The following is a 26776-nucleotide window of genomic DNA, read 5'->3' on the forward strand; positions in this document are numbered from 1 at the left end:
TGCCTTTCCAGCCTATCCAGAAGTATGCTGTGATCGACAGTGTCAAATGCAGCACTGAGATCCAACAATACCAGCACTGTTATTTTACCTGAATCTGTATTTAGGCGTATATCATTGATTATCTTTATAAGAGCGCTCTCTGTACTGTGATGTGCTCTGAAACCAGATTGAAAATTGTCTAAACACCCCCTGAAGTTTAAGAACTTGTTAACCTGGTTAAAAACAACTTTTTTAAATGATTATGCCAATGAAAGGGAGATTTGAGATTGGCCTGTAATTGCTCAATAGGGTGTTATCCAGGTTGCTCTTCTTCAAGAGGGGTTTAACAACTGCAGTTTTAAGTGAGGTTGGAAAAATCCCTGAGAGAAGTGAAGCATTTACCACTTTTAGAAGATCCATTTCTAAACAGGTAAACACCGTTTTGAAGAATGATGTGGGGAGCGTGTCAAGACAGCAGGTTGATGTTTTCATAACTTGCACAATTTCTATTCAAAGGAATATTCTTAGTTGAAAGCCACACTTTCTGACCGACCGACAGCTTTGGTGCGCGCACCCACTTGGAGGAGGGTCTGTCTGGCCCTGCTCCAAGTGCATCGACACTTCTGGACAAAGGCGTGGGCGGAGGGAACCGCGACTTCGGATTCCAGACTGGGAAAAGCTGGTGGCTGGTAAACTAGAATACACTGAATCAGAGAGAGGCCCGTGGCAAAAACTGCTGTGTTGTGTGCGTACTCCACCCATGGGAGCTGCTGACTCCAAGAGGAGGAATTCTGGGAAACCAAACAACGTAACATGCGCTTGAGATCTTGGTTGGCCCTCTCTGTTGTTTGTCCATTACTCTGAGGATGGAAACCAGAAGAAAGACTTACAGTCACCCCCAGTAAATGACAGAATTCTCTCCAAAAGTTTGAGACAAACTGAGGCCTCCTGTCAGAAACCACATCCATCGGGAGGCCATGAATGCAAAAAACGTGATTAATGACAGAATCCACTGTCTCTCTGGCTGAGGGTAATTTGGGCAGAGGAATAAAGTGAGTCGCCTTCGAGAACCGGTCCACGACGGTCAAAACAGCTGTATTGCCACCAGATGGCGGGAGACCAGTGACAAAATCTAGTGAAATGTGTGACCAGGGTCTCGAAGGCACTGACAGCGGCTGAAGGAGTCCAGCAGGAGGACGATTAGAAGTCTTAGAAACAGCACAAACAGAACAGGCCAAAACAAACACATGTATGTCCCGTGCCATAGCTGGCCACCAGAATCCCTGTTTAACCAAAAATAAGGTACGACTCTCCTCATGATGACAAGCCACTTTGGAGGAATGTCCCCACTGAATGACGTTAGACCGAATTTCCTCCGGCACAAAAAAACGACTGAGTGGGCATCTGACCAGGGGCGTTACCCCATCCAGGGCTGTGCGAGCCCTGCTCTCGATCTCACATGTCAAAGCAGAAATACAAATACTCTAGGGAACTATGGGCTCAGGAGAAGTATTGCGCTCGGAAGGATAAAAAAGAAGGGATAACGCGTAAGGTTTCACGTTTTTAGAACCCGGCCGATAAGATATGGTAAAATCGAAATGTCCGAAAAATAATGCCCACCGAGCCTGCCTGGAGTTAAGTCATTTGGCGGACCTGATGTATTCGAGGTTCTTATGATCGGTCCAAACAATAAAGGGAACCACTGAACCCTCCAACCAATGACGCCACTCCTCCAAAGCGAGTTTGACAGCCAACAACTCCATATTACCAATGTCGTAATTATGTTATGCGGGAGATAATCGGTGAGAAAAAATCAATCAATCAATCAATCAATCAATCAATCAAGCCTTTATTTGTCACTACACTTTCGTATAGCGAAATTGGACCCCCCAGACCATACACAAAACATCACAAACAACTTTTCAGGGGAGACAGATCATAGGAGGTAGCATTTAGAAACGAAGAAAGATACATTTGGACATTTAGGCTAAAAAACACCCCCTCAGCTTGCCCTTGATTAGGACAAAGTGAGAAAAGGGAGAAAAACAGCCCTATCTTAGCATAAGCACACCGGCAAGACACAACATAGACAGAGGGGATGGGAACAGGGGTAATGGAAAAACAGTCCGTTGAGTGCGGGCAGCCAACTGGTCCAGCAGCCATTTCCAGCGCAAGTCACAGTCCCGCCCACGCCCCACATGGGTAAAAGCACACAAAGGCGTTTGGATGGGGATCGGTGGTGAATGTTTATCTGTAGATATGTTTGTTTGTGTGTATGTGAGCCTGCATAGTCCAGAGTCCCGCAGGTGTCCTTGACAGGGGCAGGAATTTCAGAGCGTCCGCTTATCTTGCTTATCCCAGGGAGTTTACTTCCAGCCGAGGCCGTATGGCAGGAGTAAGAGGAGAGCCGAAAAAAAGACAGTAAGATACTTCAACTTTAGGTCAATATCTGCCAATTTCACAGATATTTAATGTCCATCACTCTTCTCCCGATGGTGTCAATTGCATTCAGAGACCAGTTGATCAAATCCATAATTCCTTTTTCGTTTGGAAAGCAGGACAAGGAGAGCCTCAGAGATAGAATAAGACGCGACAAGAGGTGCTATGGATGAATTTTGTCATTCGAGGCTGCACCCTGGGACAGGATAGCGCCTACCCCCACCTCTGACACGTAAACCTCCACCACAAACTGCCGGGATGGATCAGGAGTCACCAGAATGGGGGCTGAAACAAAGCGGCCCTTTAGTTTAGTAAATGCAGCCTGTGCTGCCCTCAACCACCTGAAGGGAGTCTTGGTGGAGGTCAAGGACGTCAGAGGGGCGGCGAGCTGGCTGAAATTGTGAATAAAACGCCGGTAAAAATTGGCAAAGCCCAGAAATCTCTGCAGGGCCTTAGGAGATTCCGGAATTGGCCAATTTACCACAGCCTGAACCTTCTCTGGATCCATGTGCACCCCCTCGACTGACACAATGTGTCCTAGAAAGGGAACAGACTGTGCATGGAGCACGCATTTCTTCACCTTGACAAAAAGGCAATTCTCTAACAGCCTCTGAAGCACTCGCCTGCTGCACATGTTCCTGGAGATAATGGGAAAAAATCAGAATGTCATCCAGGTAGATATAAACAAACTGATCTATCATATCTCGCAACACGTCATTTACGAATGCTTGGAAAACTGCAGGAGCATTAGAAAGCCCAAAAGGAAGAACGCAATATTCCAAATGCCCCCTGGGGGTAATAAAAGCGGTTTTCTACTCATGACCTTGCCTCATGCGAACCAAATGATATGCGTTGCGGAGATCTAATTTCATGAAAAAGGATGCCCCTTGCAGACGCTCAAACGCTGAAGACATCAGCGGCAAAGGATACGTATACTTCACATTGATGTTGTTCAGCCCTCGATAGTCTATGCAAGGTCTAAGAGACCCATCCTTCTTTTTTACGAAAAACAACCCCGCCCCCGCCGGTGAAGAAGAAGGCCGTATGATCTTGGCCGCTAAAGAATCAGAAATATATTTCTCCATGGCCTCCCTCTCAAGAATAGACAGAGAGTATAACTTGCCTTTAGGCGGAGACGTCCCTGGCAATAAGTCTATAGTACAGTCATAGGGATGATGAGGAGGCAGAAAAACAGCTCGAGACTTACTGAACACTCTCTTCAGGTCGAGGTAATTACTGGGCACATTTGACTGGTCCATGCACTCCTCCTCAAACACAGAACAAGAAACAGCAGAACAAGCAGACGAAAGACAAGACTCACCATAGTTCTCACTCCTAGAGAATATAGTGTTAAGACCCCAGTTACTGCCTGATTTCACCCATCAGTAACCTCTTACCTACTGATGGGTGATTTTTTATGGGACAGGAAGCCACACGATGACCCGCCCTGCCACAATAAAGGCAGAGTTCTTCAGTTCTCCGTTGGCGCTTCTCCTGCACGGACAAGCGGGATCTGCCCACCTGCATCAGTTCCAGGTCAGCGCTCCCCACTTCCGGTGCCGCAGCCAAGGCCAGAAAGTCAGGGATGGGATCTGGAAACCTGCCTTGCTGCATGCGACTCTCACGGCGAAGCAGTCTGGTGTCCACCCGGATGGCCAGATCCACTAACTCGTCAAGAGTCTTTGGAAGATTTAAAAAATAGATCTCGTCTTGAAGACGGTCAGATAATCCATGCAGAAACATGTCCCACTGCGCCTCCGTGTTCCGGAAGGTCCGGAACTCGATCAAAAACCTTTTTGAGTTCCTTTGAGAACAGGTCAAACGTATAAGAGCATTGTAGCTTTTGTTCCCATGCTGTAGTTCCCCATTGAGCCGCCTTGCCCGAAAGGAGAGTGATGACAAAAGCAACCTTAGATTGCACGGTGAAAAACAATGACGGCTGCAGCGTGATATAAAAGGAACACTTGGATAAAAAGGATCGGCATTAGTGAGGCTCTCCGGAATAGCATTACCTCAGCCTGAGTAGCTCCAGAAACTAGCTGTTGGACCTGAGATGTGAGCAGCGAAACCTGGCCGACCAGGGTCTGGATCGCCTGTGCTGTGGTAGCCAAAGCCTCATCCTGACGATCAATCCTGGCTTTGCTCTGCGAGACAAACTCGGAAATCTGCGGGAGAAGTGGTATATGCTAGGACAAACGAGGAACACTGGGCAAGAACAGACAGGATAACAGGGTCCAGGGTCCCCTCGGGGGCACAGACACAACACACTTGAGCGAGTGTAATGAACTCACAAAGAAACATAGAAACGTCTCCCAGATATAGGCACAATAATGAGTCTCAGCTGGCGAGCTAATCAAACCAGCTGAGTGCTGTCATGACACGTGACCATAACAAATAAACGCGGACAACCAAAACAAAGCTAACCCATGTGATCAAACAGACACTCCGGAGAAGCGCACAAACCTGCAACCGTTTGAGCTCCTCAATTCGGGGATTGAGCTCGACCACTTGGGCAGTGAGAATCTCAATCTCTATGGAGGTGGCGGTGAGATAGGTGGCGTGCTGGCCCAAAAGTGCACCCTGTTGGGCGAGTGCATTGCGCATCTGGTCCGAACCTGCTGATTCCATATTCTGACCTGGTCGTTCTATCAGGAATCTGTCAGGGTAAAAAAATCAGTGCAGGAATCAAGTGCAGGTAAAACAAGTATTTATTATTTCAGTGGCCTGCAGAGGGGATAGAATATAACAAAAAATCCCAGCACAGGATTCTGTAAATGCTGCAAAAATGCACAAAGTTCTGGCAAAAATTAAGTAAAAGGTCCAACAGAGGGCGCACAGTGATCCAAAGTCGCCAGTCAAAAAAGGCCAAAAAGACAAAGTGAAAAATCAAGGAATACTCAAAGAGTCCGGCAGGGGGCACATGGCAATCCAATTCGGCAGTCAATAACAGGCTAAGAAGAAACTAAGGTGAAAGGCAATACTATGTGCATCCAGCAGGAGGCGCATGACGGTCCAACCAGGCAGTCAATAAGGGGAAGTGAGAGCGCCCGGGCGGCACACAAGATGACCAGAGAGGGAACGAGAAGATTGCTGGTGGGCGGTATAGAGAGACTGAAGCAGGAAGTGAGGAGAGAAGCGTCGACTAATAGCAGCGGGGGCGATCTGATGAAAGGAGAAAAAAAAGAAAGGTCCAAACCACACAAATCAAAATTGAAACTGGCACTGGAGTCAAAATGGTAAAGAGACTGGACAAGATCTAAGAGACCACCGCGTGAGGTAGACATACACAAACGACCGATACAAGAGAATGAGAATGAGAAGTATAAATAGGGAGACTAATAAGGATAAAACTTGAGACAGGTATAATAATGAAATGATAATGATCTAATGAGTTAACTGACGAGTGGGTGGAGTGAGGCAGTGGAGCACATGGCAAGCTGTCAAAACAATGCCATGTGCATTGAGAAAACAAACAAATGACTGTGACAACAACATGCATGTGACAGACCATGACAATGCCAGTAATATGCAAATTGACATATGACGTAATCTAGCGACTTTTCGGGCAGAGCTTAGCACCTTTTCATTGAAAATAGTTGGCAACAATGCTCCTGATATCGTGAACGCTCATTTTAAAGATGGCAGAGACCCACAAGATCATGTCATTCACCAGTTAGAAGACTTTACAGTACTTTATAATACTACAATTCCCAACGAAAACCTGTAGTATATCTAGCACGCTTTCAGTCATGTAGTTAGCAAGCAAAACTTGTCAACACTCTCTCATCAGTCTCACTCTCTCACACACTTTGTCCTAAAGCGCCTACTGTATGCTTGGCCGGTGGCATGCAAGAATTACACTTATTACTAAGCTATATTTACATGCTATTTCAGATCGAATATTCAAAGTACCATGGAAAACAATATAGGGAGTGGGTCACAGGTTTTCATTGTTGAAAAATGAAACAATATGAATATAAAACCAACTTCAACATAAAGCAGGCTAGGTGGAATAGCGCGATTTACTTGTTGTTAAACTAAATAAATATCTACATTATCGATGCTGTAAAAGGTAACTTATGAAATTGAAAATAATCAACCAATTTTCCAGTGAGGCGAAGCAGTGGCGCAGTAGGTAGTGCTGTTGCCTCACAGCAAGAAGGTCGCTGGTTCGCAGGTTCGATCCTCGGCTCAGTTGGCATTTCTGTGTGGAGTTTGCATGTTCTCCCTGCATTCGCGTGGGTTTCCTCCGGGTGCTCCGGTTTCCCCCACAGTCCAAAGACATGTGGTAGAGGTGAATTGTCCATAGTGTATGTGTGTGTGTGTGTGTGTGTGTATGTGTGTGAGAGGATGTTTCCCAGAGATGGGTTGTGGCTGGAAGGGCATCCGCTGAGTAAAAAAAAAAAACGTGCTGGATAAGTTGGTGATTCATTCCGCTGTGGCGACCCCAGATAAATAAAGGGACTAAGCCGACAAGAAAATGAATGAAATGAATCCTTCAATGAAAGATTTCAGTGGCTGACAACACTTCTGTGCACATAACCCATTTGTAACAACAAAATCTATATAAGCTTGGTGTGACTTAAATACTTTTAAAACAGAACATTACGTGTCTAAAAGAAATACTTCAGCCATGGTGTTATCCTTCCTTCACCAAGCAAAACTAACTCCAATATTGATTTAGGATTTTCTGAAGTTTTAATTGAGCATTTGTTTTTAGAGCTATCACTTGTGTCCACATGACCACGGCCTGCATGAACGCGTATCAGCAGATCTGCGTGAGCGGGTGTGCAGTTGTTGAAATCTACATTTGCTGACAGACAGTTTGGGCTGCTTATTAGAATAATGGGAATCATCAACCCAACAGTTTTTAATTGGATGAACATTTTTAGTCTTATGCCTTACCCAGATACACAAATATATTTAGATCATTATACTTTTATCATTGTTGGAATGTAGAGAGACTTTCAAAAAGCACAACAAAAAAAAAACTTTACCTACTGCACCTTTAATGCCAATGACTTCAGTATAAAAAACACCTAGTTATGATTCCCAATTTTCTGGTATGCTGAAATGAATAGTTCACAAATGATAGATATAGAACTCAAATAATAACCCTGGTTATTATTATTATTTTGTTAATTTCCTGTTATGCCTAAAAGTTAGAAGAGTATTAGTGGCACAAAATAACTGTCTGAAATATTTCTTATCTTGAAGCAATTACTTTTACAGCTATGCATGAATGACCACACAAATAGAAGGGGTTTATCTTCATGACCCTTGCCATGTTGCATCTTAAATTAGATTTATTTTTGGCAGTAACATTTAGTACAAACCAAGAGGTCAAGACTTACTCGCCCAGTGTTGGATGAAGATGCAATTAAAGCATATTGGATATTAAAATCCATTTAAATAATGCTAGTGTTTAGTGAAAACATTTTAAAAGCATTTTTATTAGCAGTAATGTAAAAAACATGTAATAACTTGTAGAAACACATAAATGATCATATTTAGAGAGGTTTCCGGGCACTTTGTGTCAAGATGATTGATTGTTATTACCCTCATAAAAATATTCCCCCCTCCCTCCCCCTTCCCTCCCACCCTCGCGTGTCCCAAATCTGGACACTTGGACACCTGGCCATCTGACCCCTAATTCACCCCGCTCTGAACTAGGGATGTTTTTGATATCAAAATACAAATTGATATCGTAGCGGGGGAAAAAGGCGTTGTTATTAGTGACATTGTGAGGGTTTTTTTGTGTGTGTATTGGGCAGTTATGTGCTTTAAACATTTAAATGTGTATATGTTTAGAAAGAGGGGAAAAAGGTTGCTTTTATTTCAAGAAAAGGTGTACATTTTCACATGAAAGTTTTTTGACATGTTAAAATCCGACAGTTTTGTTTCGTTTTTCTTTCTTTCTTGTTTAGTTCAGTTAAAAAGTGTTAAAACGTATTATTTACAAAACAAAAAACAAAACGATGTTAGAATTAAACTGTTAGTAGAGTAAATAATGTTAGTAAGAGTATTTGTTAAAGAAACGGAGATGTATCTTACGGAGACTCGGGGAGCGAAATCCGTGTTTATTCCGTGTCTCTCTCTCCCTCCGGAGAGGGAAGCTGTCAAAAAAGCGGGTGTGAAAACTTCGTGCGCGCGCGCGCATACATAGACCCTTAACTTACACAGCCAGATTTGAGATAGACTTTAAACAGTTTGAAACAAGTAAAAAAGTTATTTTTTAAAAAGTTAAGAAAAAGAATTAAATAAAGAAAATAAATAAATTCTTAAACGTAATGAAAACACATTTTAAGTTTTAAAAATGAGTCGAATAGTTTTAAACAAAACGACAGCTTGTAGCCTAAGTACTGCAAGTGAAATATTTTTTAAAAAAGTAAGTATATGTTAAGAAAACGAAGTAAGTTAGGAAACAAAAAGATTTAGTTGATCTTACGGAATATCCGGACTTAGATCCTCACTTGTTGCCTGTTAGAGAAGAAATGATGACAAAACTAGTCTAAGACACCGCCCCCCAAACTCCGCCTCTGTACCACCCTCAAAATCAAAATCTTATCCGAGAGCAGTGAAAAGTGCGACCGCTCTCTCCTGATGTCAAACACATAATGATTAAAACGTAAGAAACGAGGAGACACACGTAACCCCGCCTCCAACTCCGCCTTTAACCACACCCCCCCAGATTCAGCCAGCCAATCACGAAAAGGCACAGCGGAGGGTCGAACATGATTGGTTCTAGGTTAAAACCAATGCTGAAAAATAAAAATACAAAATGTTTTAAAACAATTTAACTAGTTAATAAAACATTTTAAACAAATAAATGTTTTTTCACAAATATTTGTTTACTAAGTTTTACGAAAATAATAGGCCTATGTCTGAAAATAATCTGATAACTATGATCATTTGAATTTATGTGATAAAAACAATATACTATGATATTGTTATAAGAGATTAGATTGTTTTGTATGTTTTTATTTATTATTTAAATAAATGTGTTATTTTCATTTAACATTGTTATTTGTTTTAATAGAATGAATTATTATTTATTTTGTAACAGTTTTAAAAAGTGAATCTCCCTATTTACTCTTAGACGGACATACAGGCAAACGCACACACGCACGCACTTTCTGTTATCAGTCTAATACCAGATTCTCTAAACCTAATTTAAACAGGAATGTTGGGTGTTTTACAACAGGGTGTCCTGCATCTCTAACAAAGATCCATGTGGTAGGGTCAGAAAAAATGTTTGGCACAGAAAGAAAAAAAAAACCTCAGTAATAGTAAATTATCTGTGTTTTTTTCCTTTTAAATGTTTATTTTCTGATCTGATACCATATTCTAAATATAATTCCACCATGAGTAAAACATTTTCTCATTAGGAATACATAAATTATATTGTTTTTTAAACATCATTTATTTGTTTGTGTGTTTGTTTTTTGCAAAATAAGTTACTAAGTAAATCTAAGTTTTGATCAAGTTTCTTGCTGTGCAAACAAAGTTACAAGCTAACTTTGTCTAATGTAAATACAAACTATGTTACCACTTCACTACTAATGTGTATTATAAAAGCAAATGCATAAATCTAAGTTAGTAAACAGTTAAACACAGATATAGTTACATCAATAATTAAACTATTCAATCTCATATAAGTCTAAAACATGAAGACTATGTTTATAAATGTATTCATTAACTTTGGCAAAGTAGTCATATTTTTTTTTCATTTTTTAGTTAGTATTATTTAATAAGACTATCAACTGTTTTTAACTTTGAAAACCCCCACATTCCCCAACATTCACACCCCCCTCACAGCACACACACCAAATGCACGCACACACACACACACACACACACACACACACACACACACACGCACACGCACACGCACACCCACACCCCCCGCGCATGAGCACTCTCTGTTATCAGTCTAATACCAGATTCTCCAAACCTAATTTAAAAAAACAGGAAGATTGGGTGTTTTACAACAGGGTGTCTGCCACATCTAACAAGATCCATGTGGCAGGGTCAGAAAAAGGTTTGACACAGAAAAAACTCAGTAATAGTAAATTATCTGTGTTTTTTTCCTTTTAAATTTTTATTTACTGATCTTATACCAAATTCTAAATATAATTTTCTCATAGGAATACATAAATTATATTGTTTTAAACATCATTTGTTTGTTTGTGTGTTTGTTTTTTGCTAAATAAGTTACTAAGTAAATCTAAGTTTGATCAATTTCTAGCTGTGCAAACAAAGTTACAAGCTAACTTTTGTCTAATGTAAATACAAACTATGTTACCACTTCACTACTAATGTGTATTGTAAAAGCAAATGCATAAATCTAAGTTAGTAAACAGTTAAACACAGATATATTTACATCAATAATTAAACTATTCAATCTTATATAAGTCTAAAACATGAAGACTATGTTCATAAATGTATTCATTAACTTTGGTAAAGTAGTCATATCCTTATTTCATTTTTTAGTTAGTATTATTTAAAAAACTCTCAACTTTTTTTTAAATTTGAAAAACCCCACATTCCCCAACATTCACACCCCCCCTCACAGCCCACACCAAATGCACACACACACACACACACACACACACACACACACACACACACACACACACACACACACACACATTTTACTCCAGATACAAGCTGAGGTATTTACAATAGGTGTCTGGCAAATTACACCCCCCCACCCCCCCCATCCCCAGAGAACTCTTTTTTTTTTTTCCACACATCGACAACTTTTTGACTTTGTTTAAACTTTGTATTAAATAAAATTGATGATATTGTTAGAATATAAAACAAAAAGAATTAATAAACTGTTTTAAAAACACATGTTCACGTATGTGTAAACACAACACACACACACACACACACACACACACACATACACACACACACACACATTTTAAAATAATAAAAAATAAATAATCTATAATATTTAAACAAATTCTATTACGTTTTGAATGTTTTAAATGACCGTGTAAAAATAAATCTAAACTACATTCATAAATGTAATATATATATATATATATATATATAAATAATGTATATGTAAGTTTTACATCATGTACTGTGCTTTATTAACTGAATTTGCATAAACAGCAACCCCTGCCGTTTTTACAACGGGGGAAGACAACCTCCAAATCATCATCCTTAAATTGAGCAGAAAATGTTTTAGTTTTTCATACTGCTTTTGTCTTCGACTTTAAAACGCATTGAATCCTTTTTTTCAACTCTGTTGAATTTACTCAACGATGGCTGCCAACTTTGAAAGTAGGTCCACTTTTCTATTTCTATTTTATGTTAATTACATTTAGCTTTTTAATTTCATTAAATTACGATTATTCTTTTAATTCATTATTTTTTTTCTTTCTAGCTCCAATTGAATTTGATTCCAATCTCGATTTTGGTATCGAATTGGATATGATCCTGGAAACAATTTGTAAGTGGATTCTTTATTTTATTTTATTTTATATATATTTATTGTCTGTTTTTAGTTTTTATGTATAAATTATTATTGCATGAATGTTAAATATATTTTGTTTTTTCCATTTTATCTTATGGTATTACTAGTTGATGAAGGCCAACTGTTTAGCTGTGATGAGTCAGCAACTACGTCACAGGCTGTAATAGATACAGATTTGGTAGAGGTTGTGGTGGTCAGCGAATCAGCCGCTGAGACGTCAGAGACTTCGTCGCGATCTGTTGCCACACAGACAGAGGACGCGTCTTTTGAATTGAACACGGACGAGACAACATCTCCGAGGTCTGGACACGCTGACGGGTCAACCACTGGATATGGTCTTGGCCAGAATAAGAAAATACTTTCAAAACCTGACAACGATTCTGACGAAGAGAAAGGTATGTATTAAATATTCATTATGATTTATCATTTTTATGATTGTATCATACGATAGGTAATTTATATATATTTTTTTCTTTTAGAACAAAATTACGAATCCAAAGGAGCAGATCTCTGGCATGAGAATGAAGAGAATGTGATAGAAGGAGCATATGATGAAGAGTCTTGTGATATTGAAAAACACGTACCAGGAGAAATTTTAGATTTATTTAGACCGAGAGATCTAGCACATTTGAACTATGAAATTATGTGCCGGGCAAACCGTAACTTCGAACGAGTTTTACAATTGAATTCAGCGGCGCTGACCTTCGAAGAAACCACTGATGCTGTGAGAACTGGTCAGGATCTGGTTATAAACATTTTACAGAGTGTTGTCAACTTCCAACATCAGAATGCAGAAGTTCTAGCACAGAGCGCCTTATTTTGGAGGAGCTGTCACGAGGAAAACCAACAACGGTTTCAAGATTTTTTTCAGTACATTTTCGGTGTACCAGAAAAGGTAGAGGAACACAGAAACGAATTACGGCTACTTGTTAACGGGGTCACCCTTCTAGGTGAGAGATTAAATGTTATCCAACGTATGACAAGTGACATGTACAAGATACTTACAAAATAACAATAATTATACTATTTGTATGTATGTATGCTTTTTCTATTTTCTGTTATTCGATTTTTTTTTTTATTGTTTGATTATTGTGTGATTATTTGATGTTATAGTTTTTCTTTTGAACTTATTCCCAATTAGTCTATTTTTATTATCGTATTATTACGTTTATTGATTGTATTCATCTGTTGTATATTTCTGGGTGAAAACACTTTTGTTTTGTTTGTTACTTAAACCTTGGAATCTTTTTTCAAATAAATTTCAAAATGGGTACTAAAAGATGTCAAACTGATTTAAATGATAATGATGATGATGGTACACAGAGAGCAGCTAGACTCCGATATGATAATGAAAGCAATATTGAACATTTACAAAGGTTAATAAATAATCAGTTAGAAATGTTACAACCTCAAGATCTTAACATCACTGATCAAATTCAGAATTTCATAAATGACCAATTAGAATGGTTAGAAATCCCTAACAATGCTGTACAAGTTGGACAAGGTCCCAACGATCGGTTTAATTATGATCCATCGCTACCTCAGATGGGGTTAAACCAAATTGAAATCGATAGATTAATTACAGAGGGTGGTAGTGTTGGTGGTTTTAGAGTTACCCCAAGACTAAATTTTAATGCTCTAGAAATTCACAGAACACTTAATTTTCGTGATATTATCACAGACAATCTAGCAGCATACAATATTCTTTTTACAGATATTTTAAATGAGATTGTAACGTTTTCTAGATTATTGGCTGGGCAGAATGGATTTATTAATATATCTCTGAGGGGGCATGATTTACCTTCTGATATTAACTATGTACTAAGTCCAGAAAATGACTACAGTGTTGAATCATTTGCTGATGAAATAGAAAAAACTCTCCAAAGTAATATAGACATACCGGTAGACGCACCGTTAGAGTTGTCCGTCTCAATTGTCAGAAACAGATACGGTGGTGTACGTAGAAAATTAACTGATTTGGTACATAATGATGTTATCAGAAAAAATAAAATGAATCTATTTTGTCCCATAAACATCTCAAACAACATTTGCTTTAGCATGTGTCTAGCTTATTTCTTAAACCCACAAGCTCCCGAAAACGAGCTGATAACACAAGCGACAGACATTCACACCTCTGCGGGGTTTGGCATACAAGACCAAATAGCGTTCAGTGATATTATTAAATTTGAAGACCATCTCAATGTTAAAATCGTTGTTTTTCATCGCTCTGTTAGCGGTAAACTAGAGATTTACAAAAACAGTGACAATTTGCACCCTAGAACAGTACATCTGTATCTATTCGATAATCACTACTATATGATAAAGAAATTGAATAGTTTCATAGGAACATCCTATGTATGTGATTTTTGTTTTCATGGTTATAAAGACAAAAGAGAACACAAATGTAAATTCATGTGTAACATATGCAATAACCCCGAATGTGTTAGTTTCAGTAAATCGAAAAAAACATTCAGGTGCTTGGACTGCTCTAGATTGTGTAAATCGGATTTTTGCTATGAGATGCATAAACAAAAGACAGCCGATGGTCGACGATCACAGTGTGAACTGATAAAATTTTGTGACAAATGCCACAGAGTTTACAGAGCCAAATTATCTGGGGGTAAATTAATCCAGCACAAATGCGCGCCAACACGTTGTATTCATTGTAATGAATTTATAATGAACGATGACGAACATAATTGCTATATTCAACCTATCGAACTGGATGAAATAAGTGAGAAATATGTATTTTATGATTTTGAAACCATGTATGAAAATGGACGACACATCGCAAACTTTGTTTGTGCAATCACGTACGACGGTGAAGAATTTACAGCCGAAGGCTTGGACTGCGTTGAGCGTCTAGTGAAGTATTTTAGACGTCCGAAATACGCAAACTACACATTTATAGCACACAATGCTTCAGGCTTTGACTCTTATATTTTATTGGAATATTTCTCCAGCGTCGGTCTTGCGCCCGAAATTATAATGAGAGGGGGTAGACTAATTTTTATTTATGATAAAGCATTCAAAATCAGATTCATAGACAGCTATAACTTTCTAGCTATGAAACTATCAAAAACAACCGCTGCTTTCAATCTTACTACAACTGAAAAAGGGTTTTTCCCACACAAATTCAATAGATTAGAAAATGTGAATTATGTTGGCCCCTATCCACCAAAATGTTATTATGATTATGACATGATGAGTGCGGACGATCAAGCTAAATTTGACTCGTGGTACAATGAAGTGTGTGGTCAAATATTTGATTTCAAAAAAGAGATCGCGCTGTACTGCAGAAACGATGTGGTTTTACTGCGAGAAGCGTGTATGAAATTCAGAGAAACATTGTTAGAATGTACCGGAATTGACCCGTTTTCAACTAATACACTCCCTAGCTGCGCTATGAAAATCTATAAAACAAATTTTTTGACAAGAGACACAATAGCTTTAACACACGACAAAGCTTACATTAACCAGTTCAAGTCTTTTTCAAATGAATCAATTGAATGGTTGGAATACATTAGTAAAACCAGAGGTGTTGATGTTCAGCATGCGTTAAACACAGGCGAAATTCAATTCGGTCCATACTTTTTGGATGGATTTTATGAGAAAGATGGTGTTAAAATTGCGTTAGAATATCTAGGTTGTTACTTTCACGGGCATTGTTGTAAATTTAACCCACACGACCGACACCCTTTTATTAAAAAAGCTACATTCGCAACACTCCGAGCGCAGACTGATCATAAACTGGAAACATTAGAAAAAATTCATGGCTTGAATGTTGAATACATCTGGGGGTGTGAATGGGCAGACGCTAAGAACAATGACCCTGCTGTGATAACCTTTATGCAAACCTACAGCGCAACCAAGCGGCTTAACCCGAGAGATGCACTTTTTGGTGGTAGGACTAACGCGTTAAAGTTACATCATAAAACTGAAGATGACGAGACGATCAAATACGTCGATTTCGTCTCTCTATATCCGAGCATGCAAACAAAGAGACAATTTCCGATTGGACATCCAACAATAATTTTAAAAGACTTTGAACCGATTGAAAATTATTTCGGGATTGTCAAGGCATCAGTTTTACCACCACGGGGTTTATTTCATCCAGTTTTACCTATGAGGTGTAATAAGAAATTAATGTTTCCTCTGTGTCGAACTTGTGCTGAAAAACAACTTGAAGAAAGTTGTACACACACTGACGAAGAACGTGCGTTACATGGAACGTGGGTTACTGCGGAGCTATACCAAGCCATTCAGAAAGGCTATAGAGTGATTAAAATTGATGAAGTGTGGCATTTTCCAGAAAAATCAGACACGTTATTCAGTGATTATGTGAATACATTCCTAAAAATCAAACAAGAAGCATCTGGCTTCCCCCCAAATGTAGTGACGGAGGAAGAAAAAAAAATTTTTGTCGAAAATTTTTTTGAAAAAGAGAGAGTCGAGCTTGAGCTTGAACTTGAAAAAATATGTCTAAATCATGCACGTAGATCAGTATCCAAGCTGTTTTTGAACAGTTTGTGGGGGAGGTTCGCCATTAAAAATAATTTTACATATTCAGAATTAATAAGAGATCCTGAACAATTTGCCAGATTCATATTTGGAAACGGTCGCATAGTGAAACATTTCTCATTTGTTTCAGATTCAGTCGCATTGATCCAGTGGTGCTATCCAGATGATGTGCCTTGTCAAACAAAAGATGTTAATGTATTCATAGGTTGTTTTGTTACAGCCTACGGGCGTTTGGAGTTATATAAACAACTTGATAAATTAGGTGAACGTGTACTATACACTGATACAGATAGTATTATATATGTATCAAAACCCAATGAATGGCAACCTGAAACAGGTGTCTTCCTGGGTGATCTATCTGATGAAGTGGGTCCAGATGATTCAATTTGTGAGTTTTCTGCATCCGGTCCTAAAACGTATGGATACAGAACTGTTAAGGGAAAAGTGTGTCTTAAGGCTAAAGGAATCACCCTGAATGCTGAAAACGTTAAGCAGATTACGTTAAAAAATCTGATGTGTCTGGTAGAAAAATATACAACAGCGGGTGAAGTGTCACAGCTAGTAGCAATCACAAACACGATTGTTAGGGATAAAAAAAAGTTTACTTTGCACAACAGGTCATTAAAGAAAAGATTCCAAGTGGTTTACAACAAACGTGTTCTCTTACCCAATTACACCACATTACCATATGGGTACTAATGTTATGAACAATGCTTATGATGATGAAGATTTTTTTGATGTACGTTTGGAACACCCCTTTTCCTGTATTATTTCGGGGCCCAGTAACAGTGGTAAAACATTTTTTGTAAAAACGTTATTGGTTAACTCTGACAAAATGCTCAATGTGAAATTTGATAATGTGGTTTTTGTGTATTCATTTTGGCAGAATATTTACAGTGAACTGATGTCATTGTATAATATAAAGTTTATTGAAGGTATTCCTGAGTCTTTGATTGATTTACTGCCTGCAAATAAAATTTCTTTACTGTTTTTTGATGATGTAATGGCTGAGTCATCTAATAATGAACAGGTTCAGAAAGCATTCACTCAACTTGTTCATCATAATTCTGTATCTGTCATATTAATTCTTCAGAATATTTTCTGTCAAGGCAAAGCCATCAGGACTATCAGCCTTAATGCCAACTATATAATTTTATTTAAAAACCCACGAGATAAAAATCAGATTGCAATTTTAGGTCGTCAAATGTACCCGCAGAGCGGGAAATTTTTCATGGAATGTTATGAGGATGCTACAAAAATACCATACGGTTATTTGCTAATAGACTTTAAAGCGAGAACACCAGAAAAGTTTCGCCTCAGAACATCTCTGCTTTCAGAGTATCCGGTTGTGTATGTGCAGAAAAAGAAAGCTCTGAAACGCGGTATCAGATAAGAAAATGAGTGTGAGACTTTGCAGAAATTTACCCCTTTTAAAACTATTATATAAAGCAACACCAAAGCAGCGACGTGCTATTTTACAATCATCCTCCGATGAGCTCATATTAACGCTTTGCGAAGTTGCTTTAAACGTACTACACGGGACTATACCTTTAACAGCTAACCAACATCAGAAACTCAAAAAGAGAAAAAAGGAGATTAAAATTACTGCCGATCAAAAAATCAACGTCAAGAAGAAAAGACGAATTTTAAACCAGCGAGGGGGTTTTCTACTACCTCTGTTAAGCGTGGCAATTCCATTTATTACAAGTTTGATAACATCAAGACAGTCCTGAGAAAATGGAATATGCAGAAAAGATGTTCCTAATTCCGCAAAACCAACTTGATAAAATACGAAGCGGGGAAACGCGTGAAAGTATTCAGCAGGTTGTTGAGAATGATTTAGACAAAGCTATAAGAAAAATATTACAAAGATCTGATCTGGGTATAGATGAAAAAGCTAAACTATACTCTAACATATTGCAACGATTTTTAATCTTGGTAAGAAAAGGTGATATGGATAACACAGGTATAACTCTAACTTTACCGCATCAAGAAAATCCACCTGTTGATGGACAAACACCTGCTCATGCACCTGTTCAGACACACGATGACGGTCAAGATGAAATCATGAATGAGGTGTTAAACAACGTACCGCAGAAGAGTTTTAAAAATATAAAATATATTTTGAATAAAATGTCTAACGCTAGACATTTAACTTCTTGGAACGAATCTGGAGAATTTATTCTAAAAGGACGTGTTATTTCAGGATCACACATGTTAGATCTGATTAGATGTATAACGGCTCCTAAAATCATTCGCCAAGACCGCAGACCTATTGGTTGGAATGAATTTCTCGAAGGTTTTGCTGCATTAAATATACCTTACTCGACTATTACCAACCCACATGTTAGAGGAATAATAGAATCTTATAAAAGAAACCCTATCACAGACACTGATGTTGCAACACCACCATCAACCTTACCGAAAAGATTTAAAAGATATATGCGAACCCACAGGGCTACATCACACTCAAATGCGGCAAATGAAAATGTATTTCCTTCTCCATCTCCTGACAAAACTGCATGGTTATCTTTTTAACTGATGTTTGTGAACTAATGATTTTGTTGATTATTTTTTCCACGTTAATAAAAAGAATAGAAACTGTATTTTGTGTTTGGTGTTTTCTTTATTCATACGAAATGACAAATACAATATGAGATAACATAAAGTGACATTCTTTTTTTTTTTTTCATCACACATGCATACATATATTTAAGAAAAAGACAAAAACATTTTTCCAGTTTGAACACATTGAATACATTTAAATGTTTTATTGTTACAGGTCCTGGGTTTCAGTTTCTTCACAAAATGATCAACCATCTTATCATTTTTCATTAGATCATCATGATACAATTTAATAAAATTTTCATAATTATAACCCTTTGACATATGATACAGAAAAAACACACAATGTTGTCCACAGGTGTCTGATGTAAAATCTTGCACCTGTTTGTTAGAGTATGTTATACGTATAGAATTTGTTTTTAGAAAGTTCCGGATTGATGTCGGGAAGCGTATGTTATCTGGACTGTTTCCAAAACTATCAAAAAAGCAACTTTCACCCTCCCGACTTACGTAGATAGCCAACCAATGTTCCCCGGGCATATTCGAAGGATCTGTATTTATTATAACCGTGGCTGGAAGATCTTTTAAAATACGTTTGGGGAGATGATCACATGGTAGCGTCCCTAAAAAATGAGTACCGCATGATATTTTGTCCATAATGTTAGTCAGTTGAACCGTATTCATTTTTTTTTTTACTCAGCAGGGGGGTCGATCAGATAGGTTAGTAGTAATCTACCAACACCTGTCTCCTGTTTGAAATTTCAATAACACTGTCAAATATGGCATACACGATCAAATTTATCGTGCTTGTAAGCGGTTGTCTGAAGCGTGCTTCGAGTCTAATGTTTCCTGATTTAATTAAGGATACGTGTTGACCACATTCCTCATCTGGTGCGAGGTTAAACGCATACAGCGTATAACCGTTAAGGAAATCCTCTCTGTCTATTGCCAGAGCTTGATTTTTAAGGTGTCTTCCGGTGGATAGAACGAGTTGGTAAAATTCTCTCACAGCAGCTCCGTTTTCATATTCTGGTTGCAGGGGTTTACAGGGTAATGCTAATCCGTCTTGGTAAATTGATAAATATTCAAGATTAAAATGTTTAAATGCGAATGGGTTTTTATCGTACGCACCCGAGAAGGCAGAGTTCTCCGTCATTGCTAAAATAATAGATTTCGGTAGTGTTCCAAGAAAAAGATTCTCATGATTAGAAACTCGTGCTCCAACAGGTATTGAAAAGTTTTTTAAACATACTCTGTCTATAGGGTATTTAGCCGTTGTTGAAAGGAGCGCCTGTGCATGACCCATCCGAACTGCAGGTGCTACTGTGACTTTTTTAACAAAAAGTGATGCTGATAAAATCTGTAGTTTATAAACCGTCGCACCAGATTTCATCAGACAGAATTCATCTTTAGCTCTCATCATACGTATTTTTATATCTATACCGTTCAGCATCAGTTTTTCTTGAAAGAAGATGTCACTGTGAATTGGGGCTAGTAAGTGAACAACATTTCCACCGGTGGTGAATACAGCACGCTTACGCAACCCTGAGTTTTCACCGTCAGGATCGGTTTCATCTATGTGTCCTGCTGTGTCTTTGTAAAAAAGTCCTGCAGAAAAAATTGATTCAAGGGTATCCCGTCCATAGTTGATCAAGGTCTCTATTATACAACGATACCCATAAGTTGAGGAACTTTGTGAGATTAAACGATCACCCAAAGACACATCCACCTGCGAGAATATTGTAGCTCCAGGGTAGTTAATCAGACCAACAGGTGCACCGTCTGCTATGTCAGTGCCGTCAGCGTTTACAATTTTAACACGCGTGTATAACATTGTATTATTCAGATCAATGTAATCTTCACCAGTACCGGCTATAAAAAACTCAATAGGTGAAGTATCTGTTATTGCCGAGAGCGGTGGGATTTCCACATAATTATTTTTTTCTATGGACGTCTGTGTGAAGGGTACTGTAAACAAATCTAATTCAGACTTTACACATTCTTCCGACATGTTATGAAGCAGAGCCATGGTTTAGAAAATGGTATTGAGTGGTCTTAAACGTTTACAAGTTTTCTTTACACGTTTCACACGTCTCCTCTGCTTGCGTTTTGCAACTGATCGTTTTTTACTTGTGCGTCTTTTTTTCTTTATGGGGAAACCACTCCCACTTCGTCTCCTCCTCACCCCTGGTGGCTTACGTTTTCTGTTTGTCATGACCATCAGACCGTTACCATTTTGACCATTATTGTTATTATCCGTGTAGGATTTAGTTAGAGCTGTAGTTACAACATCACTGACTATGCCTTTTGCCGCTGTTTTTAGATGAGGTTTAGCTATACTGAAACCTCTTTTTAACAGCGGTAACGCCGCTCTGAATAAACTTCTAAATATACCTCCAAGACCAGCCCCATACATGATCGGTCCTCCAGCATATCCCGGCATTCCATTTCCGGCCTGATTCTGGTAGTATGAAACGTAACGTCCGGGATCCGTATTGTATGACGTAAAATGTGTCATTTTAAAATAAAGACTGTTTTACCGGTCTGAAGTGAAGTTTTACAACAACTTTGCCGTAGGTAAAAGGTATTTCTTTGTTCTGATCGTCTTTGACCTCGATTGCTATTTCTGTAATATGTGATTTATTTACTGGTAGGTAATGAGGCTTTTCGTATCGAACATTAATAATATGATTGTATTCCCCTTGTATGTGCACACACCTTAACAGTGGGACGTACGAATCACCAACTGATTGAAATTCTATTACATCAGAATATATATAAAATGAATAACATCCGGCTTTGATATCGCTTTGATGTGGTGCATACGTCACTACTGGTGCTCCGGCACCTCAATAATCTTTTGGGTCCTTTAAGGTTCCTATAGATAGTCCTGGTTTTAACCCCAAAATGACAGCCAGTTTCCCATAAAATGTTAAAGATGTCTTAGGCGGAGCTTTTAGAAATATTTTGTTTTTAATATGATCATATCCTAGAGTGACCCGTGGTGGTAGAGTTGAATTTATTTCTCTAATTAGAAATAACACATCCTCATAATATCCACACTTTAACGTTTTACGTAGCTTGGATATGTTTTTATCATATGCATCATCAATGATAATATTAACCCCATCATCTATATTATAATACCGTTCATCCGCCTGTAGAACATCTTTACTCGTCTGGATGATGAATGAAGCGTCTTCGTCGCAAAAATTATACCAACTATAAGGGTAATCTATTTCAATTAATCCAACCTCCCATGCACCTTTCAGATCTATAGTTTTTGCCAATCTTGTTCTGTAGTTAGATATTCTGTTTTCAGGATATATATAACTCGATGCATTGCAGGGTAGCGTGACGTAAAATCCACCCTCTGCCATGGTTAGATTTTCATAAATGACCTGTAGTGTGTGCTATCCATATCTTTATGGCTTCTGTAAATCCACCACGTCACGTTCGGGAATCCATGAAGAGAACTTATCATCCCATCCTTTCCATCGGACCAAGTAAAATACACCTTTTTTAGTTTTTTTCTTATCCAAAATTTAATCTATCTTAAATGTTTTATCCTTATCCACAATTATCTTTTGCAATTCTTGTTCATAAAAGCATCCGTCGATAATTTCACCGTCATAGTCTTTTAATCTGTAAACAGGTGGTTGACGAGGTATACACTTTGCTATAGTGAAAAACTCTTCTGTATAATTCTGTTCATAACCCTTAGAAAATACATTTCTTACTTTAGAAACTCTGACAACATCCCCGACTTTATATTTAAACACCGGTTTAGTTTTTCGCATGTCACCGTACAAGTTGTGAAACACCAGCGTTTCATTTTCTTTATTCACATCCACCGGTTTCATTTTAATACTTTTATGGTAACTGTTGTTATAACCATGTAAAAGATCTTGAAGAATGTCGCAGTAACGTTTTGAATTCACTGCTGTTAAATATCTCCACATACGTGTTTTGAGCGTTCTGTTAAAACGTTCAACCACGCTGGCTTTTAAATCACTGGCTGTGAAAAAATGATGTATGTTGTATTTTTTAATCAACTCTTGAAAATGTTTGTTAAAAAATTCTTTTCCTTGATCGGTTTGTATTTTCTGTGGGATGCGTCCCTCTTCGAGAATAGATTGGAAAGCTTTAGTCACTTCAACACCAGTTTTGTTTTTTAATGTGCGACACCATGCATATTTCCCAAAAACATCTATACAAGTCAATAAAAATTTTATATTATCATTTTCTTTAGAATAAGCGGTCATATCAACCAAATCTAGCTGAAATTGTACATCTTTTCCATACACAACCACTCTATTTCGTTTGTATTTGACGGGAGCAGTTCTGTGTAATGTATAGGCATCTTGAGAAGCTAACCATTCTTCCACCTCTTTATCTTTTATTTTAACCCCATATTCCTCTTGTACACCACTTTGTAAGCGTTTTTTACCTCCTAACGATCCATGATGTGAGGGGTTGTAGTAAACCTTTTTCATGAGACATGATTTCTCTACGATGACCAGACAATAATGACTCAAATATTAAGATGAAACATGATTTTTATTTTCAGAAACGTCATGCATACATATGTGTAACATGTGTTAAAAGTAAAAGAAAAAAATGTGTTACAGATCATCTAGATAATAGAGAAATTTCACACACATAACAAAATTGTTTTCAATCACATATTCAACAAGTGTGTCAATAATTTTATAAACATCACATGGGTCATTTCTTGATAAAAGTGTTGCGCATACATCGGTTACATAAGTACATAGACATAAAATATTACCTATTTTAAGGTTTTCCTTACATTCAGGCATTAGTTCCAGAATATTTCTCACAAATACATCGGGTGTACAACTGTCAGTAATACACATATTTGTCATAGCATCCCATTCATTAGATAAGCTTCTCGCTACACACATTTGAATCCTTAATTTTGTTAAACGCTTGTTATCGATATGATATTCAGCATCAACAATCTTGTACAATAAATCAGTGATTTCACATTTAATACGTTGTTTAAAAATACATTCTACCAGAAAGTGTAGACTGCAGAGGTTCCCCATGTTCAGACTTGCTCGGTGGTTTCAGGATGACTGTTCTTCCAACTGTCGACAGCGTTATAAACGGCCTGTTCGCAGGATTCATCCACGAGCTTTTCTCTGAGTGCTGACAGAGCGTGTACAATGTAGATCTCGTTTCTGAGTTCACACAGAACAGTCTCAACAACGCCTTGAATCTTTTGCAGGTGTGGTGTAATGCCAAACGTTTTCAGGGTGGTGGAGAGAATCAGTTTTAGTTCAGGCTTGAGTAGTTTTCTGGACAGCTCCTCGAAGCATCCCAAAAAGTAATAAGCCGGGGCTTCAAAAAGGCATGAGTGTTGGGTTTGACTCGGGTGATCAACTTCGCATCCATAGCATTCATTCTTTAATTTTTTGTCTATCAAATGTTCCAGAATCACAGCAACCACAGCTTTGATGACCTTGTGTCCTGTCACTCCTATGCAGCCATCCACAGCGTCAGAGCTGTCAGCGGTTGTATTGGCGGGTACGTAGTTTGCGAGGAATGATAGGTTATGATAGCCGAGATCAATGCAGAATTTTGTCAACCAGGCTTTGTCGAAAACTTGTATGGACAACGTCTGTGGTGTCGCGTTGTCATCCGGCATTGCAGGTGCTGTTTCGGGTGTGTTGCTGTAGCAGCAGCCAGATGTAAATTCTTCAGGCATCCTTGATGGTACGTAACGTTTGTTTGAATGTCAGAGGGGGTCTGGCAGCTTCCCCTTTTTAATGGCTGTAATAAGTGGGCGGAGTTGCTCTGAATTTAGGGAGGGTGGGGTCTTTTTCATCAGGCTTAAACAATTGCCTTCTTACAGATTTGTAAGTGTCATACTTGTCACACCATTTAAACATTTTGTTGATGCATGAAAAAATACTGTCCATCATGTGAGCATCTTTCCATTGGAACAGGAAACTGAGTTTATAATGAAGATTGTGTTCCATTTCGGGAATAGGCCACACACGACACTCGAGCTTTGTGTGATCATTGCTGTAAAAAAAATATACCCAGTCATTAGGTAGTTTTTTATTATGATCAGCAACCACACGAAATCGACCCTTTGGATAATCAGAATTCCATTCAGCAATATAAAGCGGTCGATCACGGCATTCTTTGAGGTCGCTCCACACGTTGCAATAAAATAATTGCCAATCTTTCTGTGTAAAAACCAGTTTTGGTGTATGCCATGTAAAATCGTCTTCAAAATCCGTACTGTAAAGAGTCAGCAACCGTCTCGCTTTGTCAAACCTGTATCTAACGACACGGTCTTCAAGCATCTTAAAATCACGTTGAACAATGTCTCTGTAATCATGGAGAAATGTTGTCAGACAAACTCCTTCTGTTTTCTTCGGTGCCCAAAATGGTGGTTGATCCATTTCCACACATCCTCTTGTAGGTGAAATACACATCAGTTTTTTCGTTTCTTTAGGAGTATGTGTTGGTGGTGGTGATTCCATCGTAGCAGAATATTTTTCCCAAAACACAGAAATGTAGCCTATATAATTTGTATTTTCATCATATAGAGGTCATGTATTTATACTTTCCAAAACACATACCCGCCTAACAATTATTATGAAGAACCAACCCCCTTTCTGGCTTTTTGTGATTGGCTGGCTGAATCTGGGGGGTGTGGTTAAAGGCGGAGTTGGAGGCGGGGTTACGTGTGTCTCCTCGTTTCTTATGTTTTAATCATTATGTGTTTGACATCAGGAGAGAGCGGTCGCACTTTTCACTGCTCTCGGATAAGATTTTGATTTTGAGGGTGGTACAGAGGCGGAGTTTGGGGGGCGGTGTCTTAGACTAGTTTTGTCATCATTTCTTCTCTAACAGGCAACAAGTGAGGATCTAAGTCCGGATATTCCGTAAGATCAACTTAATCTTTTTTTCCTAACTTACTTCGTTTTCTTAACATATACTTACTTTTTTTAAAAAACATTTCACTTGCAGTACTTAGGCTACAATCTGTCGTTTTGTTTAAAACTATTCGACTCATTTTTAAAACTAAAATGTGTTTTCATTACGTTTAAGAATTTATTTATTTTCTTTATTTAATTATTTTTCTTAACTTTTTAAAAAATAACTTTTTTACTTGTTTCAAACTGTTTAAAGTCTATCTCAAATCTGGCTGTGTAAGTTAAGGGTCTATGTATGCGCGCGCGCACGGAGTTTTCACACCCGATTTTGACAACTTTTTCCCTCTCCGGAGGGAGAGAGAGACACGCAATAAACACGGATTTCGCTCCCCGAGTCTCCGTAAGATACATCTCCGTTTCTTCTTTAACAAATATTCTTACTAAGATTATTTACTCTACTAACAGTTTATTTCTAACATTGTTTTGTTTTTCTGTTTTTTAAATAATACGTTTTAACACTTTTTAACTGAACTAAACAAGAAAGAAAGAAAAACGAAACAAACTGTCGGATTTTAACATGTCAAAAAACTTTCATGTGAAAATGTACACCTTTTCTTGAAATAAAAGCAACCTTTTTCCCCTCTTTCTAAACATATACACATTTAAATGTTTAAAGCACATAACTGCCCAATACACACACGCAAAAACCGTCACAATGTCACTAATAACAACGCCTTTTTCCCCCGCTACGATATCAATTTGTATTTTGATATCAAAAACATCCCTAGTTCAGAGCGGGGTGAATTAGGGGTCAGATGGCCAGGTGTCCAAGTGTCCAGATTTGGGACACGCGAGGGTGGGAGGG

General features: G+C 38.3%; 1 protein-coding gene across 1 annotated transcript; it reads left to right on the forward strand.

Moving 5' to 3' along the window:
• Positions 1-13174: 13174 nt before the first annotated feature.
• On the forward strand, positions 13175-18006 carry LOC141380656 (uncharacterized). The gene is made up of 2 exons (XM_073939900.1): positions 13175-15214; positions 15555-18006. Exons 1-2 carry the CDS (start codon positions 13175-13177, stop codon positions 15669-15671), a joined length of 2157 nt encoding a protein of 718 aa, XP_073796001.1. The 3' UTR covers positions 15672-18006.
• Positions 18007-26776: the final 8770 nt, after the last annotated feature.

This window comes from Danio rerio, chromosome 23, assembly GCF_049306965.1.
Source record: "Danio rerio strain Tuebingen ecotype United States chromosome 23, GRCz12tu, whole genome shotgun sequence".
Lineage (NCBI taxonomy): Eukaryota > Metazoa > Chordata > Actinopteri > Cypriniformes > Danionidae > Danio > Danio rerio.